Source organism: Chlamydotis macqueenii, chromosome 1 (assembly GCF_036417535.1).
Source record: "Chlamydotis macqueenii isolate bChlMac1 chromosome 1, bChlMac1.mat, whole genome shotgun sequence".
NCBI lineage: Eukaryota > Metazoa > Chordata > Aves > Otidiformes > Otididae > Chlamydotis > Chlamydotis macqueenii.
Window position 1 is genome coordinate 132,816,196 of NC_141556.1, and position 22,450 is coordinate 132,838,645.

General features: G+C 36.6%; 1 protein-coding gene across 2 annotated transcripts in view; it reads right to left on the reverse strand.

Annotated features, from left to right (window-relative positions):
- CDKL5 (cyclin dependent kinase like 5) overlaps window positions 1-22,450 on the reverse strand; it is a 143,070-nt gene that overhangs the window by 21,927 nt on the left and 98,693 nt on the right. For both annotated transcript variants that reach the window (XM_086767554.1, XM_086767546.1), the window contains exons 9-13: window positions 18,438-18,627; window positions 13,928-14,008; window positions 8,751-8,911; window positions 5,413-6,439; window positions 1,869-1,974 (exon numbers count right to left, since the gene is read on the reverse strand). In XM_086767554.1, the coding sequence (XP_086623680.1) occupies window positions 1,869-1,974; window positions 5,413-6,439; window positions 8,751-8,911; window positions 13,928-14,008; window positions 18,438-18,627 (1,565 nt within the window). The remainder of the gene's footprint in view (window positions 1-1,868; window positions 1,975-5,412; window positions 6,440-8,750; window positions 8,912-13,927; window positions 14,009-18,437; window positions 18,628-22,450) is intronic.

Below are 22,450 nucleotides of genomic sequence, written 5' to 3' on the forward strand. Positions count from 1 at the left end.
GTGAGACCATCATCAGAACTTGGGTAAGCTGCTATTAGATTTGAGAACTTTTCTATCTGGAGCGAGCCACAAGTGCAACTGATATTTAAAAATAAGAAATAGAATAAAAGGTTGTAGTACTGTTATTTAAAACCAGAAAATACTACAGTTTACACTTTGTCTCTAGATAGACCTTAAAAAAAGTACTCATCCTGAAAAAAAATTACTTCGGATTCTAATATGACTAAAAGTAAGAGATTACTCAATAAAAATGAAAGTATCAATCAGATACTATATCTTTTTTAAACAGACATACAGTGGTTTTGAAAATAGGTTTTGCATACCTAGAACACAAATTTATTAGAATTACAAATATCACCAGAAATACCTGCATTGGATTAAAAAGTGATCAGACGCTAATTGAAACATTACTGCAGCATCACACTATACTATATATCAAAATTGAATCTATAAGTTTTTGTTCAAGCTATAGTACAAAAGGACATGCTAATAACCTTTGTATTAAATCAGTACTAAGAATTGCATAAATATGAATTTACTGTTTCCAAAGTAACTTTTTCTTTCAATAGTTTTTGCGTATACTATTATCAATGTATTATTTAAATACAGTCTTATTTTTCCAAAGGAATCATTAAGTCTGTGAACTAAAATATATTTGTTGCATAGATACAGTTAAAGAGGAAAAAACCTGTAGTTTATAATAATGAATTGAGACCTACAGTTTCCTTAGCACATTTCTTATGGAAAGTCATTCTTCCTTGGAACTTCTGTTTTACTGTATTAAAAAAAAAGGGATAATCCACGTCCAATTTTAGGAGTGTTTCAAGGATTAATAAAAGCAATTCAGGATTGAGGATTCTTAAGTATTCTCCGCTGCATGTGCTAGAAAACATTACATTCAAAAGAACTGCTTAAAACAGTACGAGCTTTAATATTGCTCACAGGTTTTAGTATTGCAGTGGGACACTTGTAAGGACTGGCAGATTTTAACATGTCTAAATCAGGTCATCAGCCAACTGATCAACCTGAAGAGGATCAGAGGGAGATTTGTGTCTCTACTTAAGGTTGTTAGGTGACTCATAATCAAATTTTAGCTGACTGAGACTTCTTAAGATTCAGGGGAGCCCCACAAGCCTCCTAACACTTGCAAGACAGTCATTAGCTTCTTATAATCCTTGTCTTTATTGAAAGGATTGCTCAGGTTTAGCCATGAGGTAGCTGCTCAGAAATCACCATCTTTTGTGTACCACAATAGAACAATATCTATTTGTGTGTATATACTTACATGTACACATATACATACATTTATACACAGTTCTTTGTTATTATTTATTCTAAACTGGTATTATATAAAAGTGCTTTTGCTTGTAGAAAACCCTGATCTTCAGTAAGTCTGAACAAAAAAAAAAAAGAATATAGGTTTCCAGCAACAAAAAACTAGCATTACAGTTCCATGCACCACAGCATCTGAAATAGATCAGTAAGTATGTCAATGTGCTCTTAGTACAAAGGTGTTTAATAAGAATTTAAAATATGAATTAAAAACATTAATTTATGTTTATTCTGGTAATATTAATTTATTTTGTTCAACTCCCTCTGATAAATTATCTTCTGCTTTACAAGATACTGCACTGGAGAGACTTTTCAAGCAAAGTGAGTTATCATTTGCAAGTAGATAATATGATAATAGTACAGTTACTGCACACAACCTAGGAGGTGAACCCAGTCTCTGAAAGTCGGGTAACAATTCTTTTTCCAGTAAACTTTTTTAGTTGCTCATTTTAGTTCTCATTATCCATTTCCACTACTTAATTTATATTCCATGTTAAAATTCTTGTTTAATTTTGAAAGATCCACCATAAAATTACCTCTGTAAAAGCTGCCAACTCTTCTTGGAACAGGGTCATTATACAGAATTCTATTTTCCTTAGTAGATGCTCCATCTTCTGTGTGTGGATCATGATATGCTCCACCCTAAACAAAAGAACAATCAACTATTTAAAATGAAAGACTATAACTGATTTGCAGTTTTTAACCAACATACACAAGCAAGAGACACCAAATTCAACCACACGCTATTTTCCTTTCATGTTATTAATAACTGCCTATATCAAATTACAGACTATGTAATCAAGAATTATTTGGTTTTACTGCTTGCTTGCTTTTTCCAAAATTACAAAAATGGCATTAACAAACGTTTGCCTCTTAGTTGCAATTTTAAAGACTTGAGCGTGATTCAGACCCTCAGATTTTTGCCGTGAATCAAATGCAGTTGTAACATCTCTGGAGGAATCTTTTACTGGAAGCATTGTTATTTTAATTTCTGATGAAATCTGGTCACTCTGCTACTGGCAATTTTTAAAAAGCAAACAGGAAATGCATATATATAATTTGTGTTAATTGCAACATCAAAGCACTACCTCTTATCAGCTGTGATACAGTAGTACCTAGAGGTACCAACAGTCACAAAATCTACTGTAATAAGAGGTGGTTCCTGAACTGAGACATCTGTAAGCGAAATAGTTAAGTCAGGATTGCAAAAAGAATATAATTACCTCTAATTTACTCTGTTTTTCCGAATACACTATTTCCTGGAAGGTACCTCAAGCAAAAGCTTAAGTACGCCCTTGGAAACATCCCTATGCACATAATTTGCCACCAAGTATGATGCTTAAATGAACCAGATGCTGCAACTCTTCCCACAGTACAGACTGGCCAGAAAAAATTCAGTGCTCTCTACAAGACCCCACAGGAAACTGTACTGACACCCCCATATGGATTTAAATATAGAATGTCCAAGAAGGACAAAGGTTAAAAAACCAAAACCACAAAAAAACTCAACAAGCATTAAAAATTAGGATTTCAATTCACTATGAGTGATTTGCAAAATCTATTTTGCCTTTTATTAATAAAGATCTGGCCTCACTGTCACAAGATAAAACAACCCTTGAAACTCTGCCAAGATGAGAAATGCAACTAAAACAATGCTTTAAAGCACAGTTTGACTCTTCTAAAATTTACAAAAGGCTGAAGCATTTGATTAAATTACTACTTGTGTAAGATATCTCTTCTTTGTCAGCAGTTAAGTTACAAATATGAGACAGTAATAGCAACTTGCACTTGATTTTCTTCTGCTTGCCCCCTTTTGTGTACATTCAATTTAAAACAAAAAAGAACCCTTAAAACAAAACTATTGTGCTGAGACTTGAAAAGCCCTAAAACTAACACTGAATGTGAATCTTGTTTTCTTTTTTTTTCTTTTTTTTCGAGTAAGATTTAAAGCCCGGCAAATAAAAAATGTTTTTCTTTAAAAAGACTCGGTAGAGCTAAAGAGAAAATGAATGAGAAACTAGAAACATGGAAGTGAGGAATCTTCACAAAATACAAGCAGAGAGAGAACCAGTAGAACTGAATGCAAAAGAAATAATAGGAAAATAAAGAACTTTTGAGAACACTTATATTGTTCCTGGTTTTTTTTTTAGTTCAGTAATCCTGAGCGACGTTAAATTTTCTGATTTCTGCTACATTTGCAGAATGTAGCAAAAAAAAAAAAAAAAAATGGGGAGGGGGAGGAGGGGAGGGAATAGGAAGGAGCCAAAGAATGACTTCTTTGTGGACATGCCTTTATGAGGCCTAAGACGACTGACAATTTAATTCTGATTTGTCATTAAAAGTAGTATAAACAAACAAAAACAGCTTTGGGAATTTACAGACCTGCCATCCATTTCCTTTCAGACTTCTGATTGTTGAAATACAAATTTAAAAGCATTAATGGAAGGCCTGAGTTTAAAAACACTGACTATAAGAGATAAAGGCAAGGTCTTTATAAACGATCAGGCATTCCAAAGCAAACCAAAATGAACAAAAACATAAGCATTAAGATACACATCAATTTTTCTAATTGAAATAAAAATTTGTCAACTAATTGTCAAAAGACAAAGAATGATCTGATAAAAACAATCTGCCTCTACATAGTATGGAAAAATTAAGATTACTTATCAAATTAATATCTTCTCCATTATGCAGAAAAAGATTCTAATGCTCTGAAGAATGAGCTTTTATTATCAAAAATTCAAATCTTAGTGTTATTGCCCTTCTACAGTAACATCCTGAAAAGCAAGTTACATTTAACATGATTGAAATGAGAGACAGAGAAAAATGACTACAAAAAGAAAAAAAAACAACCTGGTTTTGAAATGGAGCTGCTGTAACCTCTTCTATAGGTCGCTTTTTAAAAAAAAAACAACCACTGGATTTCTCTTATTTTGATGAGATCTTTTCTCATGTGTGAATACATAATGCTGAATGGAGGAGATGTGGTAAGAATGAAAAAATGTATTATGCCTTTTTTCCTCTACTTAACTGAAGAGGCAACCACTGCCTAAAAACTCTTTTTATGGTACTTGTAGACCACTGTCAAGTCAGCTACACAGATTTCTTACATAAACTAAGTAGGTAGAGTTTTTTTAGTCTCTAAAAGCAAAATTTTTAAACCTTAAATAATATTCTCAGATCTTTGTCTTCCTTCAATTTGTCAACAAATCTGACCTAGATGTTCTCTCCTTAGAAGTCACTTTACCACAGATACACGTACAGAGAAACAAAGCACTCATTTTTGTACATCCATCTGCACCATTTTGCTCCAATTTGGATCAATGGTATAGCAATTTAAAGATCTGGGGACAAATGCAGTAACCCTTATACATCTGATGTGTAAAATATCAGATAATTCAGAAGTGTTGTGTAAGGAATGTAAATCAACACCAGAACTGGCCCTTTCTCTACTCATTAAATAATGCTCACAATAAAATACAGCAAGGTATCTAGAGATAGTAATCACTGTAACGAGCCAATTTACCAGTGGCTTCTCCAACACAAAATCTCTAGACTACTCCAGTTATTTATCATACTAATCAAGAGAAATATTGCAAGTTTTAATATTCCTCTAGTAAATTATGGCATTTCAGCAATAATGTCCTACTATAAGCAAGTGAAAAGCTCACTTCAAAAATTAACATTAGCATTCATAACAGAAATACATACAAGAAAAGCTAAATAAAAACACATATGAGAAGGTTAATTAAGCAAAACAATATGATAAAACTGGCATCAGACAACATAACCAAAGACTATGAACTACTAATGAAATTTTAACTTTGGGAACAAATTTTTCTGTTTTCACATTCGGATACTTTAAGAGAATGGTATTCATAGTCCATTTTTTAAAATAGCCTCTCATTTTACACTTGAAATATTTAGCCTTCTGAAAAAAATCACAGCATCCCTTGGCTTACAACAAGACAAATAAATAAATAACTGCAAACAAATAGAAGACAGAAACCAGGATACTATCCCCACACAAAGTAAAGAGAGGAAGGTAAGCCTCCATAATAGGCAATATTTTGAACTAACCCTATTAGTATCTTCTGTACAGTCTTCTCGTGACGAGCCAACAGATCTTGTGAGTGACTTATGCTGCACCTGTGGAGATAACAGTTGCAGGCTGTTTGCTCTGGCTGCCATCCCTTGCCCTATGCTTAAGCCACCCTCTGAGCCCTTTGACCTCACTCTGTCCCGGCTCACATACATAGAGTGTCTATGAGGGCGCTGCTGTGAAGAAAAAGGACTGGTATAACCTAGACCATAGGAAAAAGATTCATGTGGAGCAGATAGAGAGTGGGAATGGCTTCCATCCATGTGATCTGGCAGTTTTAACTCCTCCATTGTTTTGGAGTGTCTAGTTGACGGTCTTCGGGTGTCCAGGGTACCCTCACTGCGGTTATTCCTCCCGGATGGACTGAGCAAAGTTCTGTTATCACTGTGTCGAGGAGCAGTTGGACTGGTAGGAGAGTTCAAGTCCATACAGCTGGATGGAAAATACCTACTGCTGTTTGGTTCTGCAGCTTGGGCCCTGGCCTCTGAAAGGTTGCCCACGGATTTCGAGTCTGTCAGAACGCCATGGCTCTTTGACTTTGTCCGATAGGAAGGACTCTTAGAAGACTGTGGGATAGTATCAATATAGCTGTGGCGACTGTGCTTATCGCCGGGTTGCAGTGTCCCAGTTTTGCCTTGAGAAGTTTCCATAAACGAGTGCCGGTTCTGCTGAGATCTGGTGTTAGACTTCAAGTACTTTGTGCCTGAACCTTCTGAACTTTTTGGGTCAACATTAAAATCAAATTCTGTTTTTGCCTTTGTTTCCTTTGGGCTGAGAAGGTGCGGCATGTTATTATTGGTTAGATCCTTGTTGCCAGATCCAGGTGTGTTGCCTGATTTTTTTGTATGCATTGGACTATGTGCAGCTCCAGGAAGGTTTCCATTTAAAAAGCTTTCATTTGCTGGAAGACCCTCTTCTCTTGGCCCGCCAACGCCTAGTGTCTGCATATCCTTGCTGTTTGATCTGTGGTGTGACTGCAAAGCAGAACTTTTGCTGGCTTGATTTCTACATTAAAATGCATAAAGAAGCATTAATATACCAGAGTACATATTCCTGTATTAATAACTTCAACAAAAGTACACTCATTTCAGAAGGGAGTTGCCATTTAAAACCACAAAATTTAACTGCAGTAAGATCAAATACTGCCAACTAGCCATCAAAAGCTCCACTAAAATAACAGATTTGAAAGTGTTAGTACATTGTTGTTTCTTTCTGGTTATATCCTGATGGACAAACTCAGCTTTGGTTAATGGATTTTGCTGACAAAAAAAAAAGAAGATATAAAATCCAGTCATAGAAATTCCAACATATAATTACACATTGATGCACGTGTGTGAGTAATATATGTGCACATCAATAATGTAAGCACTACACTGAAAATTAGCCTCTGAAAAAAAATCATTTGAAAAAAAATCTTAAATACACCTGGCATATCAAAGTGAAGGTAGAACAATAAAGTATGTCAGCACTGTCAAAAAAACCTGATACAATCAATGCTCCAGGCCAGCTAATGTATGTCTGATTTGGAGGGAAGAGGAGGGGGAAAAGAGGTTATTGTGCTGGTAAAGACATCCAGATGGAGTGAGTCTGAGCTCAGTGCAGCAGAGCAAGTCTTGTAACACCAAGTGTAAACCAGGTCTACCACAGGAACTCCAACTTTTGTAGAAACTGGCACTATCCCAGTTCTTGGCACACTAATTCATCCCCAGAGCTGCACCTGAAATGTTCTGCAACCAGACTGACTTGGTGCAGAGCTATCTGATTATGTCCTTAATCTCCGCTCTACATTCCAGCTCTCCTGGTTTGGGGATTACGGGACTGGGATACAAGTAGGTTCTGCAAACACTCAGCCTGAATTTATTTCAGCAGGATTTATTATCTCTAGCATAAAACCAGTTCTGCTTCTGGACTTGTGCTGGCCTTGCAAACTAGCCATGATGGAGCAGTGCTGCAGTTGTACTTGTTAGCCTTGAGGGACTTAGGCTGGTTATGAACAGATATAACTTATTTCTGTATCAAATCTATGATAATGTAACTCAGATATATTCTGAGGGACAAAGTGAGAGCTGACTGTACAGATGAGTCTGTACCTTTGTGAATCTTGTTGATAATTGTAACTGGAAAATGCTAACAATTTTTATACTTAGGATTTTTGTATTACCCATTTTCAGTGATCTAATTATGTACTCTATTACAGTTTCCAGAAATTTAGCAATTTTAATGCCAGTTTAAATATTTTTTAATTAAAAGGAAGTATATTTTTTTAAAACTTAGGGATACACGGAACTTAGTAATTTTAAATCATGCGGCTAGGCAAGCCTCTGTATTAGATAAAAAGCTTCCCATGGATCCAAGGTTTCCCTTCTGATGCCGCATCTCTAATGGTAAAACTTCTATCATAACTATCTACAGCTAAAACTTTTTGGTGTCTGTCTGTGAAAAAGTATAGACTGTAATGTCATTCTCTCAAATCTTAACATGAGGAATAATTTTTTTAATCTTACAGGAAGAGCTAAGGAAAAACATGTCTAGGATTAAAAGCCGCTATCATTCTGCCCTTCAGAAGGCGACCTTTACGAAAGCTTTTATCAGAGGAATACAATGAGGCTTAAGTATTTTACCCACTAGTCAACCTGGTCTGTTGATGTATTAAAATCAAGTGGCTTCTCTCAAGCTATGTGGGTTCAAAAATGGAGTCACTGAGCAAATACACTGTGCTTTAAGTTCAAGTAGACTAGACTTCAATCATAACTGTAACTGCAGACAAAATTCTGTTCATTCTCAATTTCGAGTGTGACCAATGTGCAGAATTTTCAAGATACTTAGCTGCTAAAAATCTGTGTGAATTTTGAACTTTCAAATATCGAAACCTTGGACAGATTTGCACGTGTGCAGTAACAGTAGCATTCCAAAGAAAAGAGCAAATATCCTTTTGAATCTCAGGCATCCTCCAAGCCACAAAATTCCTACTGTTGTTCAAGAAAAAGGCTAACATTTTTTTAAGATGGGTAAGACAACTTATTTTTCCTTTGTCATATGCAGAAATGTCATGAATGTTGTCTTTGGTGTTTTTCAAGAAGCATCAGCCTGATGCAGAAAGTTAGCAAAGACTTTAGCTTGAATAGCTATAATACAATGAAACTGTCTCTACTTCCTTTATTCGGTAAGGCAACACGGAAAAGTATTTATGTCTCAACGTATCTAAACTGTCAAAGGACTACTTTTCTTTTCTTGGAAATAATGTATGTAAGCATGGTAGCAACTCATTCATTGGCAGAGCAAATGTCAATGATGATGGTGACATGATTATCTTTACCTGTTAGATAATGTGTTGCTGTCTACGTGGTAAGGTTTTCTCTTAGCTGACCGTGAAGGTGAGCTTCCACAACGATCCAAGAGTCTTTGGGTTTGAAACGAAGGATGGTTCAAACATTGTTCTGTCAAATATCTATCTGCTGGATCTAACTTCAGTAAGTTCTTTGGAAAACAAATCCCAAAGTTTAAATGTTAGTATCTGTATTTGCATCAGTAAAAAATATAACAAAATAAAGAACATTACTGGGACAGTACTTTAATCTCCAGAGTTTCTGCGATTAGACGTTAAGTGCCAGAATAATTTCATATTTCATTACATTATATATGATAAAAACCAATAACTTTAAAAATGCTATGTTCTACCTAAGAGATGAAAGGCCTCAGGCTCGCTTATTATGAAAGATACATATGCCATATGTATATTATATATATACACATACATATATAGTCATATATGTATGCTTAAAATATGTTTAAAATAAAAAATCTAAAAATGTAAAAATATGTTTTACATATATACCTCTACATGTTTAAAATATATATATTTTAAACATATTTTTCAGGATATACCTTACAACAATGTTGTTTAGAATGAAAAATATTAAATTTACCAGTAACAAAATGCTACAATGAAACAGGCTTTACAAACAAACAAAACAAGCATATGAGAACATTCTTATACAAAAAAAAATAGTGGTTTAAAGTTAATATTTTTAAAAATACACAAATATAAGAGTTCTAGTTTTTACTTCTGGGGTTCAAGTCCACCCATATTTTGAAAGAATCATCTAAACTGTTTACAATTCACTTAGAATAACATTTGCCTTATAATTCTGTTAGATCTGCTGTGATTCTAAACAAAGACACTTTCTTACATGTAGAAAATATTAAATCACAAAATTGAAAACCAGTAGGTTGGGTATTTTGATAAGTTTGAAAGGTTTCTTGCAGGAACAGAGAAATATAAAATTTATCTTGAAATATTTGAACATGTACAACTGTCAGCAAAGATAAAATTTTGAATGGCTATTAACAAAAAAGAATAGCTATTTTTTACCTAAAGGGAGCCTACAAGAAAATTGGAGAGGGACTTTTGACAAGGGCAGGTAGTGATAGGACAGGGGGTAATGGCTTTAAACTGGAAGAGGGTAGACTTAGATGAGATGTCAGGAAGAAATTATTCACTGTGAGGATGGTGAGGAACAGGTTGTCCAGAGAAATTGTGAATGTCCCATCCCTGGAAGTGTCAAAGGCCAGGCTGGATGGGGCTTTGAGCGACCTGGTCTAGTGGAAGGTGTCCCTGCCCAGGGCAGGTGGGATGGACTAGATGATCTTTAAGATCCCTTCCAACCCAAACCATTCTTCAGTAGGGCCTGTTGTGATAGGACTAGGGGTAACGGTTTCAAAATAGAGGGAGGTAGATTTAGATTAGATATAAGGAAAAAAATTTTTACAATGAGAGTGGTGGAACACTGGAACAGGTTGCCCAGAGAGGTGGTGGATACCCCATCCCTGGAAACATTCAAGGCCAGGTTGGATGGGGCTCAGAGCAACCTGATCTAGTCGGAGATGTCCCTGCTCCTTGCAGGGGGGTTGGACTAGATGACCTTTGAAGGTGCCTTCCAACCCTAACCATTCTATGATTCTATATAGACTGAGGAGAGAGCAACACTATGTGTATATATGCATATGTGCATGTGTATACACACACAAAATGTCTATCTGTATATGCATTAACATAGTACTCAGCCACTTGACCATAAACTAGTTTTCCCTTCATAGGATCCCTGCATTCCAAAATGGAAAACACTCAGGAAAAAAAGCAAATTGGTAAATGATGTTCCTATGTAGTTTGGTCATACAGTAAGCGTATCTTCCTTTCTCAAGTGACAAACTGTGTACTGAATTATTAACTTTTTCTTTCTCCCTTTTTTTTCTGGTGCTCATCACTACAGTGGCTCAAATGGCCCAAATAAACACGAGAAGGCCACATGTGATTACCACATTCCTCCTCAGAAGAGAGGATGTTCAGAGGCTTCCGTCAGGTGCCTGTAAACTAACTTGCAGAGCCTGGACCACAAGCAAGAAGAACTGAAAATTCATAGGGAATCAAGGCTGTGAACCTGCCTGGAATCACAGAAGTAGTGGGACGGGGCTCATGGCTGAGGCATGGTCACTGATGGGTACAGCTGGCTTCAGAAGGAAGGGGGTGGGGAGGGAGAAGAGCAGCACTCCATATAATTGAGTTCCTAGATGATATCAAATGCTAACATGAAACAGAAGGTATATCCATTGACAGTCTCTGGGTCAAAATTAGAAGGGAAAGCAACATTTGTGATGTTATGGTGAGGGTTTTGCTACCAACTATGGATTGAAGAGCATGAAGATGATGAAGAGGACAACTCTCTACAAGAACAAGCAGAAGTCTCCTGATCACAGGTCTTCATCCTCATGGCAGGCTTCAACTATCCAGACATCCAGCCTGTGTAGATGATCCAGGAGATTTCTAGACTTACATTTGTGGCAATTTCCTAGTGCAGCTGCTGGAGAGGCAAATCAGCCAAGGGTAGGACTTCACTCTACTTGATCTACTCACCAACAGTAAAGTACTGGTGACAAATCTGATCACAGAAGGCAGTCTAAGCTGTACCGACCATGAGACGATTACAGTTAGGATTCAAAGGAAGGGTGGGAATATTAGTATCAGGGATAGGACCCAGGACTCCAGGAGAGCAAATTTTAGCTTCTATAGAGAATTTCTGGGCAGAATCTCCTGAAAAACTGCCATAGAGGAAAGGTGTCGACGAAAGCCACTTGATTTTTGAAGAAAATTTCTTGAGAGTTCAGGAATAAAGCATCTTATTGCACAGAAGACCACAAAATTTAGCATAAGGTCAGGTTGGCTAAACAGGGAGCTTCTTAATGAACAAAAATGCAAAATGGGAGTGTATAAGAACCAGAGTTAGGACAGGATACAGAGGAGGACTATAAAAGCACTGCATTAGCACAAAGGACAGGCCACTTCAGAAGGCCAAAGTCCAGCTGGCAAGTGAAGAACATCAAAAGGTAAAAAGAAGGAGTTATATGAGTATTCCAGTAGTAAACGGAAGCTCAGAGAAAATGGATGTCTCCTGCTGAAGGGGGGAAGACAACTGAATGACAGATGATATGAAAAAGACGGAAATACTCAACATATTTTTTGCCCAAGTCATCACATGCAGCTCCCAACTCCCAAATGCATGCTTGCGAAGCAGCATGATTTGTGAAGGAGAGGAGCAACAAAGCAACGGGGCCAAATGGATGCCTCTTCATTAACTTAGTCCAGAAATGCTCTCTAAATAGAGGTATATCAAGAGCTCATTACTTTAGCTGACATAAATTGAAGTGTGGATTATTCAGTAATCTAGTAATCAGACCTGAGGTCCCTGGGAATGCAGATAATGAGGAACACACCAACCATAGATATGTGCCAGACGGTCCAGCGTCTGGAGAAGAGACAGGCATACAGCAAAGTATGTGCAGCATTTGTAGCATGCAACTTAACCACAAGTCTCGTCTCTTCTCTTCTTGTAGTCTTTGCTCATTCTTTAACCATGTTCCAACTCCTGATTTAAGTAATGTAGGTCAAACACAAAATACTCCCTCTACAGAATCCCTGACCTTTCTCACCTTCTAGGGAGAAATACAGACAGAAAAGTTGAAAATAATTATTTAAAGTGGAATGGAATTATTTGGAAACCTGTGTTTCCCTAAAATTCAAGTGCTTCATTTCACAACTTTGTAACTTTTAAATCACAGCAAAAGAACCCAAAAGACATTGAGATATAACATAAAAATCAGGATAAAATGAAAATAAACTCCACCCCAGCATGTGTAACCATGGTCTGAAGAACGATCTTGAAATTGCTGTTCTGCAACATATGCTACTACAGCTTGAGCTACAGCTGACTATGATGCCAGAAAAAAGTTTCTGTGAATTAGAAAATACAGGAGAATGTATAATACCAAAACCAAGCAATTACATGCACCTAGGTACCTAATTTTATGGACTCCATGAAGCCAAGATAAAAGCTATGTTGATTCTCTTCATAAGGCAGGGAGATTAAATGAAAGTGATTTGAACCAGTTGTGTTAAAGAAAAAGAGGAGAGCAAATTTGGTGGATTTCTGCTGGCTACACCAAGTGCTGCTAAAAGCAAATAAACACCCAAGTATACCCCAAAGCAGATGACCTCTGGTTTCCAAGACAACTGGTGCAGTTGGGCTTGGGATTGCACAATTCATTTAGAGTTGATTAGCCATATCGACACTTCATATCTGCACCAGATCGCCTTTAATTCTTAGGGGGTATGTCTGTGATTCTAAACCTAATTTTTGACACTGACTTTTTTTTTTTCTTTCCAGTTTACTGTGGATGAAATAATGGGAGGGCTTTACTGCATCTTACCACGGTGATGTTTTTATAGTACAATAATAAGGACAACAATATGCATTGCATACCCAGGAATATGGCACAAATGCATAGCACAATGCTTTATAGTTGCCATTTTGAGGGGAGTCAGCTTCTTCTGATCCCCTGTAAGAAAATATCTCAGGATCATATCCCAGTTTGGCTATGGGTATCTAGCTGACTTCTTCCAAAACGGGACTGAAGAGTAACTTCACATACACGCTGTGTAGAGGTGAGTGACAGCAAGCAGATTAAGGGATTAGGTAAAGAAAAAATTTAATGTGAGTCAACTTTGTCTTTGACAGCTATCCACATCCTCATGCTTACCCAAAAACAAATGAACAACAACTCAGGTCAGTCTAATACTCTGTGGATTTATTTAAATTTATGAAGAGTTGCGAGCTCAAACTCCAGCATTATTAAGGTAACCTGAGCATCTGAATGTATATCAGTGTGAATGCATATTGCTGCAAATGATGGTGATTCTTTTATCTGGACTATATATTGCTTATCCAATCAGTCAAATTTGAACAGACTCTCCTGGCATTGGCAAGGGGTGTTTTTCTGAATCCTAGGAAATATCAAGCCTTGCTGCAAAAAATGGTGATATCAAAGATCTCAAAAGGAAGTTCACAAGTACTTTTATGATGTATTACATTATGAAACAAAGATTGAAAGTCACATTTTTCCCTACATATTACAGACAGAAAATAAAATGTATTTTCCTACCTTCATAAGATCAAGCAATACACCACTTAAAATTCCCAAGTATCTTCTCTCTAAAGACTGTGGATGATTGACTGCTGGAAACTGTAAAAATAATATAGCATAAATATACTGAGAATGTAAACAAGGTATACATTAATGCAATGTTTCAAAAAAAATAGAGACTACACAGTGAATCAAGGCATATAGTTAATGGGAATCATATGCACTGAAAAAGTTAGTGGTTCATGAAACATGACAAAAGATTGTAACGAAACAAATAACTGTCGGTGTATGATATGCATCTAGTCAACCAAAGAAAGGATTCTTGATTAGTAGGGCGGTCAAGGAACCTCTCTCAAATGAGCAACAATCAACTTCAATTCATAAATGTGTTTGTGGCATTATGATTGACAAGAGATGGGAGATTTAAAATAGATTCAGAAATAACACAAGTAATACATATTTTTTTAAAAGACTGAAAATAGCTTTGTGAGAATTTGAGTGTGCAAACACAGTACTAATTAAATACCAAAAATTAACAGACAATTCCAAAACATTTTTAGTGAAAAATATCAAAACCTCAAAGGTTTAAGGTTCAGGATTACTCCTGTGGTCATGCTGCAGTAAGAACTGGCAATACCATGAGCAGTGCACACTGCTGGAGGGCATCTTTTGTCAACTAGAGTCTGGACAAAACCCGATGAAGGCAGGATTTGAAACTAGCCCTGTTTCGAAAGAAGAACAGGACAGGCAGGGATGATTTGAAGAAAGAAAAAATAAAGCACAGAATCGGGGTTTTTTTTGCTTGTTTTGTAAACAAGGCAAAAGTCAAATAAAATGAAGACAGAATCTTTTCTTTTATTGAATGAAAGAAAACTTGCTATAATGCAATGTCAAATACAACTAGTTGAAAAGAAACAGACAACAAAGATCAATTTCCAGACTGGAGCATGCCTTGAACTGACAGCAATCAAATAGATAACTTGATTTCAGTGAGATAACGTCAAATTTAAAAACTCAAGATATATGCCAGTGTTTTCAGAATTGGAAAGGCTGGAATTCCAACAGAGGCATTAAAAAAATCTCATGGACCCAACTTACGCTGATTTTAGAGAAAACTATGCATTTGAATATCAGAGAAGCCTCTGGGGAAAAAAACAAAACAAATAAAATAAACCAAACCACCAATCAGCTAGCCTATTGGCATTAATCACAGTATATCCACAACTACACAACTGAGGTCCAGACACTTTGTTAGCAGTTCCCAGAGTTGTGGAACTTGCCTAATGCTATGCAAGTGCTTCAATTCAGGCTGGCATGATCCCCTCCACATCCTATCTATTTTGTAAAAAGTCCTCTTAAGCTAACATGTCAAACCAAGAATATTGACAGTAGGAAGCATGCAGTGTTCTCGACTACTGGTACATAAAAGCCATCATTTTATGTCCAAATGGGCTTAAGTCATACAAAAAATATACCCAGAGTAAATACTGAGTTATAGTTAAAAGTCACTGAAAATACAAGAAAACAAGAAAATTCAAGTCCGTGATTAAGATAGACAATAGCAACAAAAAATAAAAAAACCCATGAAAATAAACATTTATGTGTGTAAAAACATATGAGAACTATATGTTTGGTCTAAAACGTCACTAAGCAGGAAGTCTTAAAGACTTTTATCCCTTTAGTTTCCTGTGTGGATTTTTCAGGTCTCACTTACATCTAGGGATTGTTACAGTTAAGTGCACATGTTTACACATTCACCTTCCTCACGTTAAATACTAGCTTCAAACCTATGCTTCAAAGAGCAAGCCAGTACAAACACTCATTTCCAAAAATGCATTTTATTTGGAAGCAAAATGCATTGCATGTGTATGTGTGTACGTGTTAGACTGCTATGAATTGCTGCCCATGGTTTGTACTGGCATTACTCGTCATAAATTACATTATGTTGAGCTTTGAAGGAAAATGAAAGAACATTCGTTTGAATGCATTTGTTTCTAAATAGTCTCTGTATTTTTCCTTTTACTTTGCTTTCTTTTGAAGTGGTGTACTAACGATAGAGAACTTTTTTTAAGTCCAGGTCTGCTATGCTGATCTTAGAGAGTAACTTAGGTGATGCAAAGCTTCCATGCTTCCTCCATGTTTTACATGAACTAAATAGCAAAATATTCTTATCTTCATGTAGAATGATCATCACAAAGAAGATTTTACAACTGGAATGATCAGGGAAATGTGTCAAAGCCATGCAAAGTAGTAATAAGAGATGGCTATTCACTGGAATTGTTCAGATTCTCCAGTTTAGTTATAACTTATTTGTAGAACAATATTTATAGCTCTACATTACCACTCACATTTTCCATAAAGGCATGAGCCTATTGGTACTTTCTGATCCCATATTATTCTACTTCCTTGGACCTTCAACATACCATGGATGTTTTCTTCCTCAAAAGGACCAAAAAGGATCACTAAATACTCCCTAAACTTCAGGAGTAACGAAAACCGTGTGTATATATATATACATATGCATGAAGGAAATTAGCATGAAGAAAAGACAAAAAAGTTTGCAGATGTGCATCTGTATACATGTGCATGTGGTGCTGGAGAGTTTGTATTAGAATTTTTAAAATCCTGTGCTACAATATGGTAGTACTCACAGTTACAGTAATGTAAAAATTCACAAAGCCTAAACATATAGATAAGCAATTCACATCATGGGCTAGTTTCTATCTTGTGAATACCCAGCACCAGATCCAGCTTGTAAATAATCGTTTGCATGATCACGGCATACTTTCTATCTGCCATGCTACAGAAAACCTTCTACTATTAAGCACTATGCTACATAGTACAAGTACAAAAAGTACAAAAAGTACAAAATGTACTTTTAAGGTAGTCTTATAGCATGCAATAAATTTTTAATTAACTAGTGAATCTCACATTCCGAACCAGTGCGTTTTTTTTGTAGTATTTTTCATGTTTAAACTATTATTCAGTCTTTACTTCAGTGTTCAAAACTTACTCTGTATTAGAAGACATGTGTCACTGTCATGATCATTAGTATCCTGACTTTACAGATGGGGCACTAAGAAGGCAGCAACATGTCTGAGGCCAAGTAATAAACCGTTGATCCAGGATGGGAACAGAGACTCATAACTCTCAACTCTGTGCTAATCACATTAGGTCCATGCTGTCTTCTTGAATTACTGTATTTTAAAGCTACAAACCAAAGATACTTCATTCTCATCCTAAGACACTACAGAGCACTACACTGCCTAACTAGAACTGCTGTAAAATAATGTTGAAGAGGCAGTAATTTATTTTGCTTACAACTTTATAAAGCATTGCTTTCATGATAAGGGGTTATAATTTTTTTAAAGAAAAAATCCCATCCAGCCCACTGTTCTAAACCGGATCAAATATGAACTGGATCTTGCAAGAAATGCTTGTCTAATCTTTTTTTTAAACCCTCCACTGATGGAGGATCTACAAACTTCAACAAAATCTCTTAGGAATTAGCTATCCTTGTAGCTAAAACAATTATCCTAATACTTTAAACCAACTATTTATTTTCTTACCATCATCAACTAAACCCAATCTATGGCAACTTTTAACACATTTTAACACAACTCGGTTGCCTCTCTTTCTCATTCTTTAAGTTTTCTCTTTTACAGAGTAAAACTCAAATCTTGAGTTTTTAGCACCGATTAGGTTTCCTAAAACCTTTGTCTCTTTATAGGATTTTACACTAAAGACTTCAGATTATTCATCAAGATCATAAATTCATCTTTCTAAGCAACATTCATTAATAAAAAACAACAACCAAAACTCAATTACAAGGAAACATGAGTGCAATCACTGACCAGATATTGTTAAAGGTAACAGAGCTATCATCACTCATATATTGCTTCTGGGATTTTGCCGTATTGCGCATCCCAACTTCAGCAGCTTCTCCACACTACTGAGTCTCTGTCATTACATAGTACTGGCAAATCCCTGAAGGGGGAACAAGGCTGCCAGTAGGAAGAGCTTTTTTACTCACATGGCTTACATCAACTCTCCAGGAATATAAATCAAAAGGCAAAAAGCTCTTCTGCCATGATAGCAGCATCTACGCCTCCGATTTTTCCAACAGAGTAGCCTGAAAACAGCATGTACGAATTTTCCACACCTTGAACTGATGGAGCTATGCCACTAAACTTCACAGTACACTGCAAATCTGGCAGGGCAATGCTAAGCTGGGTATAAATGCTAACTGGCATGCCAAAAAAAGTCAAAGAAATGCAAGAAAATCTTTCATCAACTTTTAGCTATAAAACAAACATATTTTTTAAACTCAATACTGGTATAATCAGAATTTTACTTTGAATTATGAACGCCTTATAATCTAAATATCCTATGCTTACACAGAAACACATGCAATAGATAACACACAACGTAAATGAAAAGAACCTTCACAGCAACAATGACAATACTGTAAATATTGTGTGAGTAACTTGAAGAAAAAAAAAAAAAAAAGAACAAAGGTTTCTCTTACCCGCAATCCATGGAAGCGTGGGTTGCTATAGAAGAGCTTCATCTGCTCAGCTGGCAGCGGGCCTAGCACCTTCTGAATGGTAAAGAGCTGGTCAATCTCGCTCTCGCCAGGAAACAAGGGCTGCCCATCACTCAGCTCTCCCAGGATACAGCCTACAGACCACATATCCACTGCCTTTCCATAAGGGGCTCTGTAAAGTGAACATACAATGTTTTTCACTCACTGACACTGTCTTCTTACTGAGCTGTTTCAATTTATTTGCCATATTTCCCATGGTCTGTTTCCTTACAACACAAAAAAATTAACTTTGATATTAAAGAAGCTACCTCAAATACCAAGCCCTCCGTTTCTAATCCTAGATTGCCTTATGCTGCTTGAAAAGGCAGGAGAGGAATTCTCAAGTACCCCCTGGAATCTGGTTACCTTTGTGAAAAATCTTACATACAAGAAGAATCTTTTTGACTGTGAAGCAGTTACCATTCCCAGTTAAACTAGTACTAATTTCCCTTCTCTCCAGGGCTTAATGGCCATGCTCTACTTCTGCATTACATTTCATTTTCCACTGTGCTTAACAGGTGGATAGGCATACTGGGTGCGTATGTTCTATTCTGTATTTGTATCTCGCGGCTTCCACTGGGAGAACAGAAATTATAAGAAATCTTTATTTCAGTACTCGTATAGTGAAATCTTAATGAGAGAGAAAACAGAACACCCCTGAAAACTATTCCTTAAAAACCACAGGTGAGGAAACCATGAAGCATCATAAAATAAGTAACTCCTGTTTTGGAGCAAAGCCACAGGTAGGGTTTTGGGGAGAAATTCTGATGGGCGGTCTCAGTGTGTGCAAGCAATGTAGTGTGGTGGCGAGGATGGCGCCTGGTATTTTAAACTACTAATGACAAAAGAAGCTAGGTCAGCAATGAAGAGCTGTAGGGAATTCCTCAGAATCAAAACTAAGTGGTGTGAGTATTATGCCAGTAAGGGCTATACCAGCTTTTCTTGAGACTACATACAAGGGTATTTAATGGAAGAAGAGGCAATATAGATATCCTAGTCAGGAGAGACTATGGGCTTGAGGATGGTTTCTAAGACATGCAGTATAGAAAATTGGAATGTAGAGAATGGAAGTTTGTATGAAAAGGAGAGAGTGGTAGACTACTGCAATATTCAATCTAAAGGCATGAACACTGAAGAAGCACAGAAGTCTTTTGGACAGTTTCTGATTTTCCCTCTGAGGTTCTGTTCCTCAGCAAGCTTGTTTAGCCACCTACCTCAACTGTGCAAGAGCTAACACATTACATGCTTTTGGCTTTTCATTGTTCCTACTCTAGACTGAAGCAACTCCTTTTCTGTATGCCTAAGTTCTTGCTTGTTGAATTTGTAAAGAATTTTTGTAAACATCCAACTTATTCCAAAAATCTCTTTTGGATATTTAGGTTTTGAGCAGAATGACAGGAGAATTCTTCTTCTGTCAAAGAAAAAGCATATAAAAAGAATAAAGACTGGAACAAAGACTGAACTGAAAAGATATTTCACTGAGTCTTTTCTTTTTGAAACTTGTAATCCAGCAACTCAACTGCTGTTTCAAGAGGTTTCAAAGTTACAGCTGGCTTGCCTATTTCTGGAATAAGAGAGCATCAGGAATTGCAGGTGACAAATGACAAATCCTATCCTAAATCAGTTTCCTTCGCTCCTTCCTTATGTTGATGGTTAAAGATGTTAAGAGAGAGAACACCCTCAGACTAAAGAAAAAAATATTTGACTTTTCCCCATTGATTACTCATGATTAGTTACTTCATTTTACGAGGAGGACACTTGGCCAGAGGACTCTCTAACCCTTGTGATGGTTTAGTTACGTGAAGGTGAGAAAGCATTTCTAGCTGGCCAACAGCCTTAGTGAAACTACAGGCCCACTGAGATGCCTAGGGCAGGAGTCTATGGTAGCTAGGAAAGCTGCAGCAGGACACCAAAATGTCAAGAAAAATTTGCCTTTCAGAATCTGCCACGAGACACTGCAGTCCTTTCACAAACATCACAAAATCAAAGTTTGCCCCATTGGGATAGACTGCTGACAGTGGCAAAGCAGAGCATGCCAAAATTCATGAAGTACTATTACTACAGTGGCTCTGTGGGTTCTTAATTCCCTTACTAATCTCACATAGTGACTACTTGTGGATTTGCTAAGAGTGGCTGTCCTTTCTGTGATGCTGCTAATCCAACACACCCATTAGGTCAGGTCTGAGTGCCAAGGAAGGACTAGGTTGTTTTTTTTCCACCCTACAAAATGCAACACCGATGCAAAAAGGTGTTGCCAAAAGCCAAAGGATCTGCTCTTAACATATTCTGTGCCTGTACTGGAAAACTGAGGCTCTGTAAGTAAAAAAAAAAGTTTGTGAGAGTGCAACCGAAAAACCTACCTTTTTATTATGACAGAAAAATAAGTACCTCTTTATTTGCAACCCCTTTAATAGGCAGATTTCTCCACTGAAATGTGAAATGGGTAAAAAGTTGCTGTAGGCTGGGGCATTGGAGAGTCAAGGTAGGGTTACAACTGAGGAACGGGTTAAAACTTCTCTGAGGCAGGAACCATTAACTTTCCTTGCTCACAAGAATAAAGGAAGACTGAATCATAGTTTAGGAAGTTTCCAGTATTTATTCTGTAGTCAAACAGAAACAAATCAGAGAATACCCATTTTTTGTAAGGCAGTGGCAGAGTAAACTGCAACTTTTTTGTCTGAAAAGGCATGCTCGAGACTCCTGTTCAGCTGACTCTCAAGATCAGTCTTGTCAGATCACAACAGGCAAACAACGCAAGAGTGATGTGGCTGGATAAATGAAATAACTCCTACAGGACAGAGAGACCACAAATCAGAAGTACTATAGTCTATTCCTGCACAAATTAGATTCTCTAAAACATGTTTTCATCTAGTAATTTGGCATGCCTTAAAACCTACTGGCTTTTAGCAATATTTTGTCATCAAAGGGTACAGAGTACTCCACTAACAGTTACCTGAGGCTTTCCAAAGTGAGTAGATTTTGGATGTTCTGTTAATAATTAGGCAGGGATTTCTTTCCTCTCCTGAAATGTTTGAACTTCATTGCAAAATAGAAACCTCTCTAGGACACATTTTAAAAATTGAAAAAGTAAAAGTGGATTTGTTAAAATGTATATATTTAATAATCTTGGGAAGATTTTTGAATATTAGATGCTTATAAAGATTTGGCAAACGCAAGGGAAGGGGGAATGGGTAAGATGAGTGTCTGGGAAATAGAACAGGATTGTCAAGAAACAGACATTACTTTGTGCCAGAAAAACTTGGCATTAAAAATGTACACCAGCAAAGTTGAAGTCATATGCATTAAATACACATACCCTCTCCCTTTCTGTACAAGCTAATCAAACAAATTTAGTCAATTACAAACAGACGTGATTCCTGATAAATTTCCTTTGGGAACAAAACAGTTTTGAAAACTGTGGGTCAGATTAATACTACGTCTGTCAAGCTTTTCATGTCTTTCCTCTTAAATCCTCATTACTACTATAGACAAAACAGTAAAGAGTGTATGTTGTGTAACTAAGGCGGCCACATGCTTTCTTTCCAAGTTTTTTCTTATACTTATACACACACATGCACGCATGCACTTTGCTAGAAGCTTAATAATATATCTTTTTTCCAAAATATGAAAAACTGACCTTTGAGGTTTTTAGTGACAATTTTAACATACTATTCTGCACATAACAATGCACTGCCTACCAATTTGATTAAGATTAGCACTGCTCTGGGACTACTGGGATGACTTTATAAACAGAATAATTATTACCTTATGCTTTACCTATTCAAGAAATGTCTAGTTTAGTGTTAATCAAAGCTTCCAACAAAGACTTGTTTCTCAGCAGCATAAAACGTTTTGCTTAAAAATCTTAGCAGTGACCAGTACTTTTTTGATTCATCCTGTGGTGACCAATTCCTTATTTCTAGAACATAGGTATATAAGCACATATATATGCTATA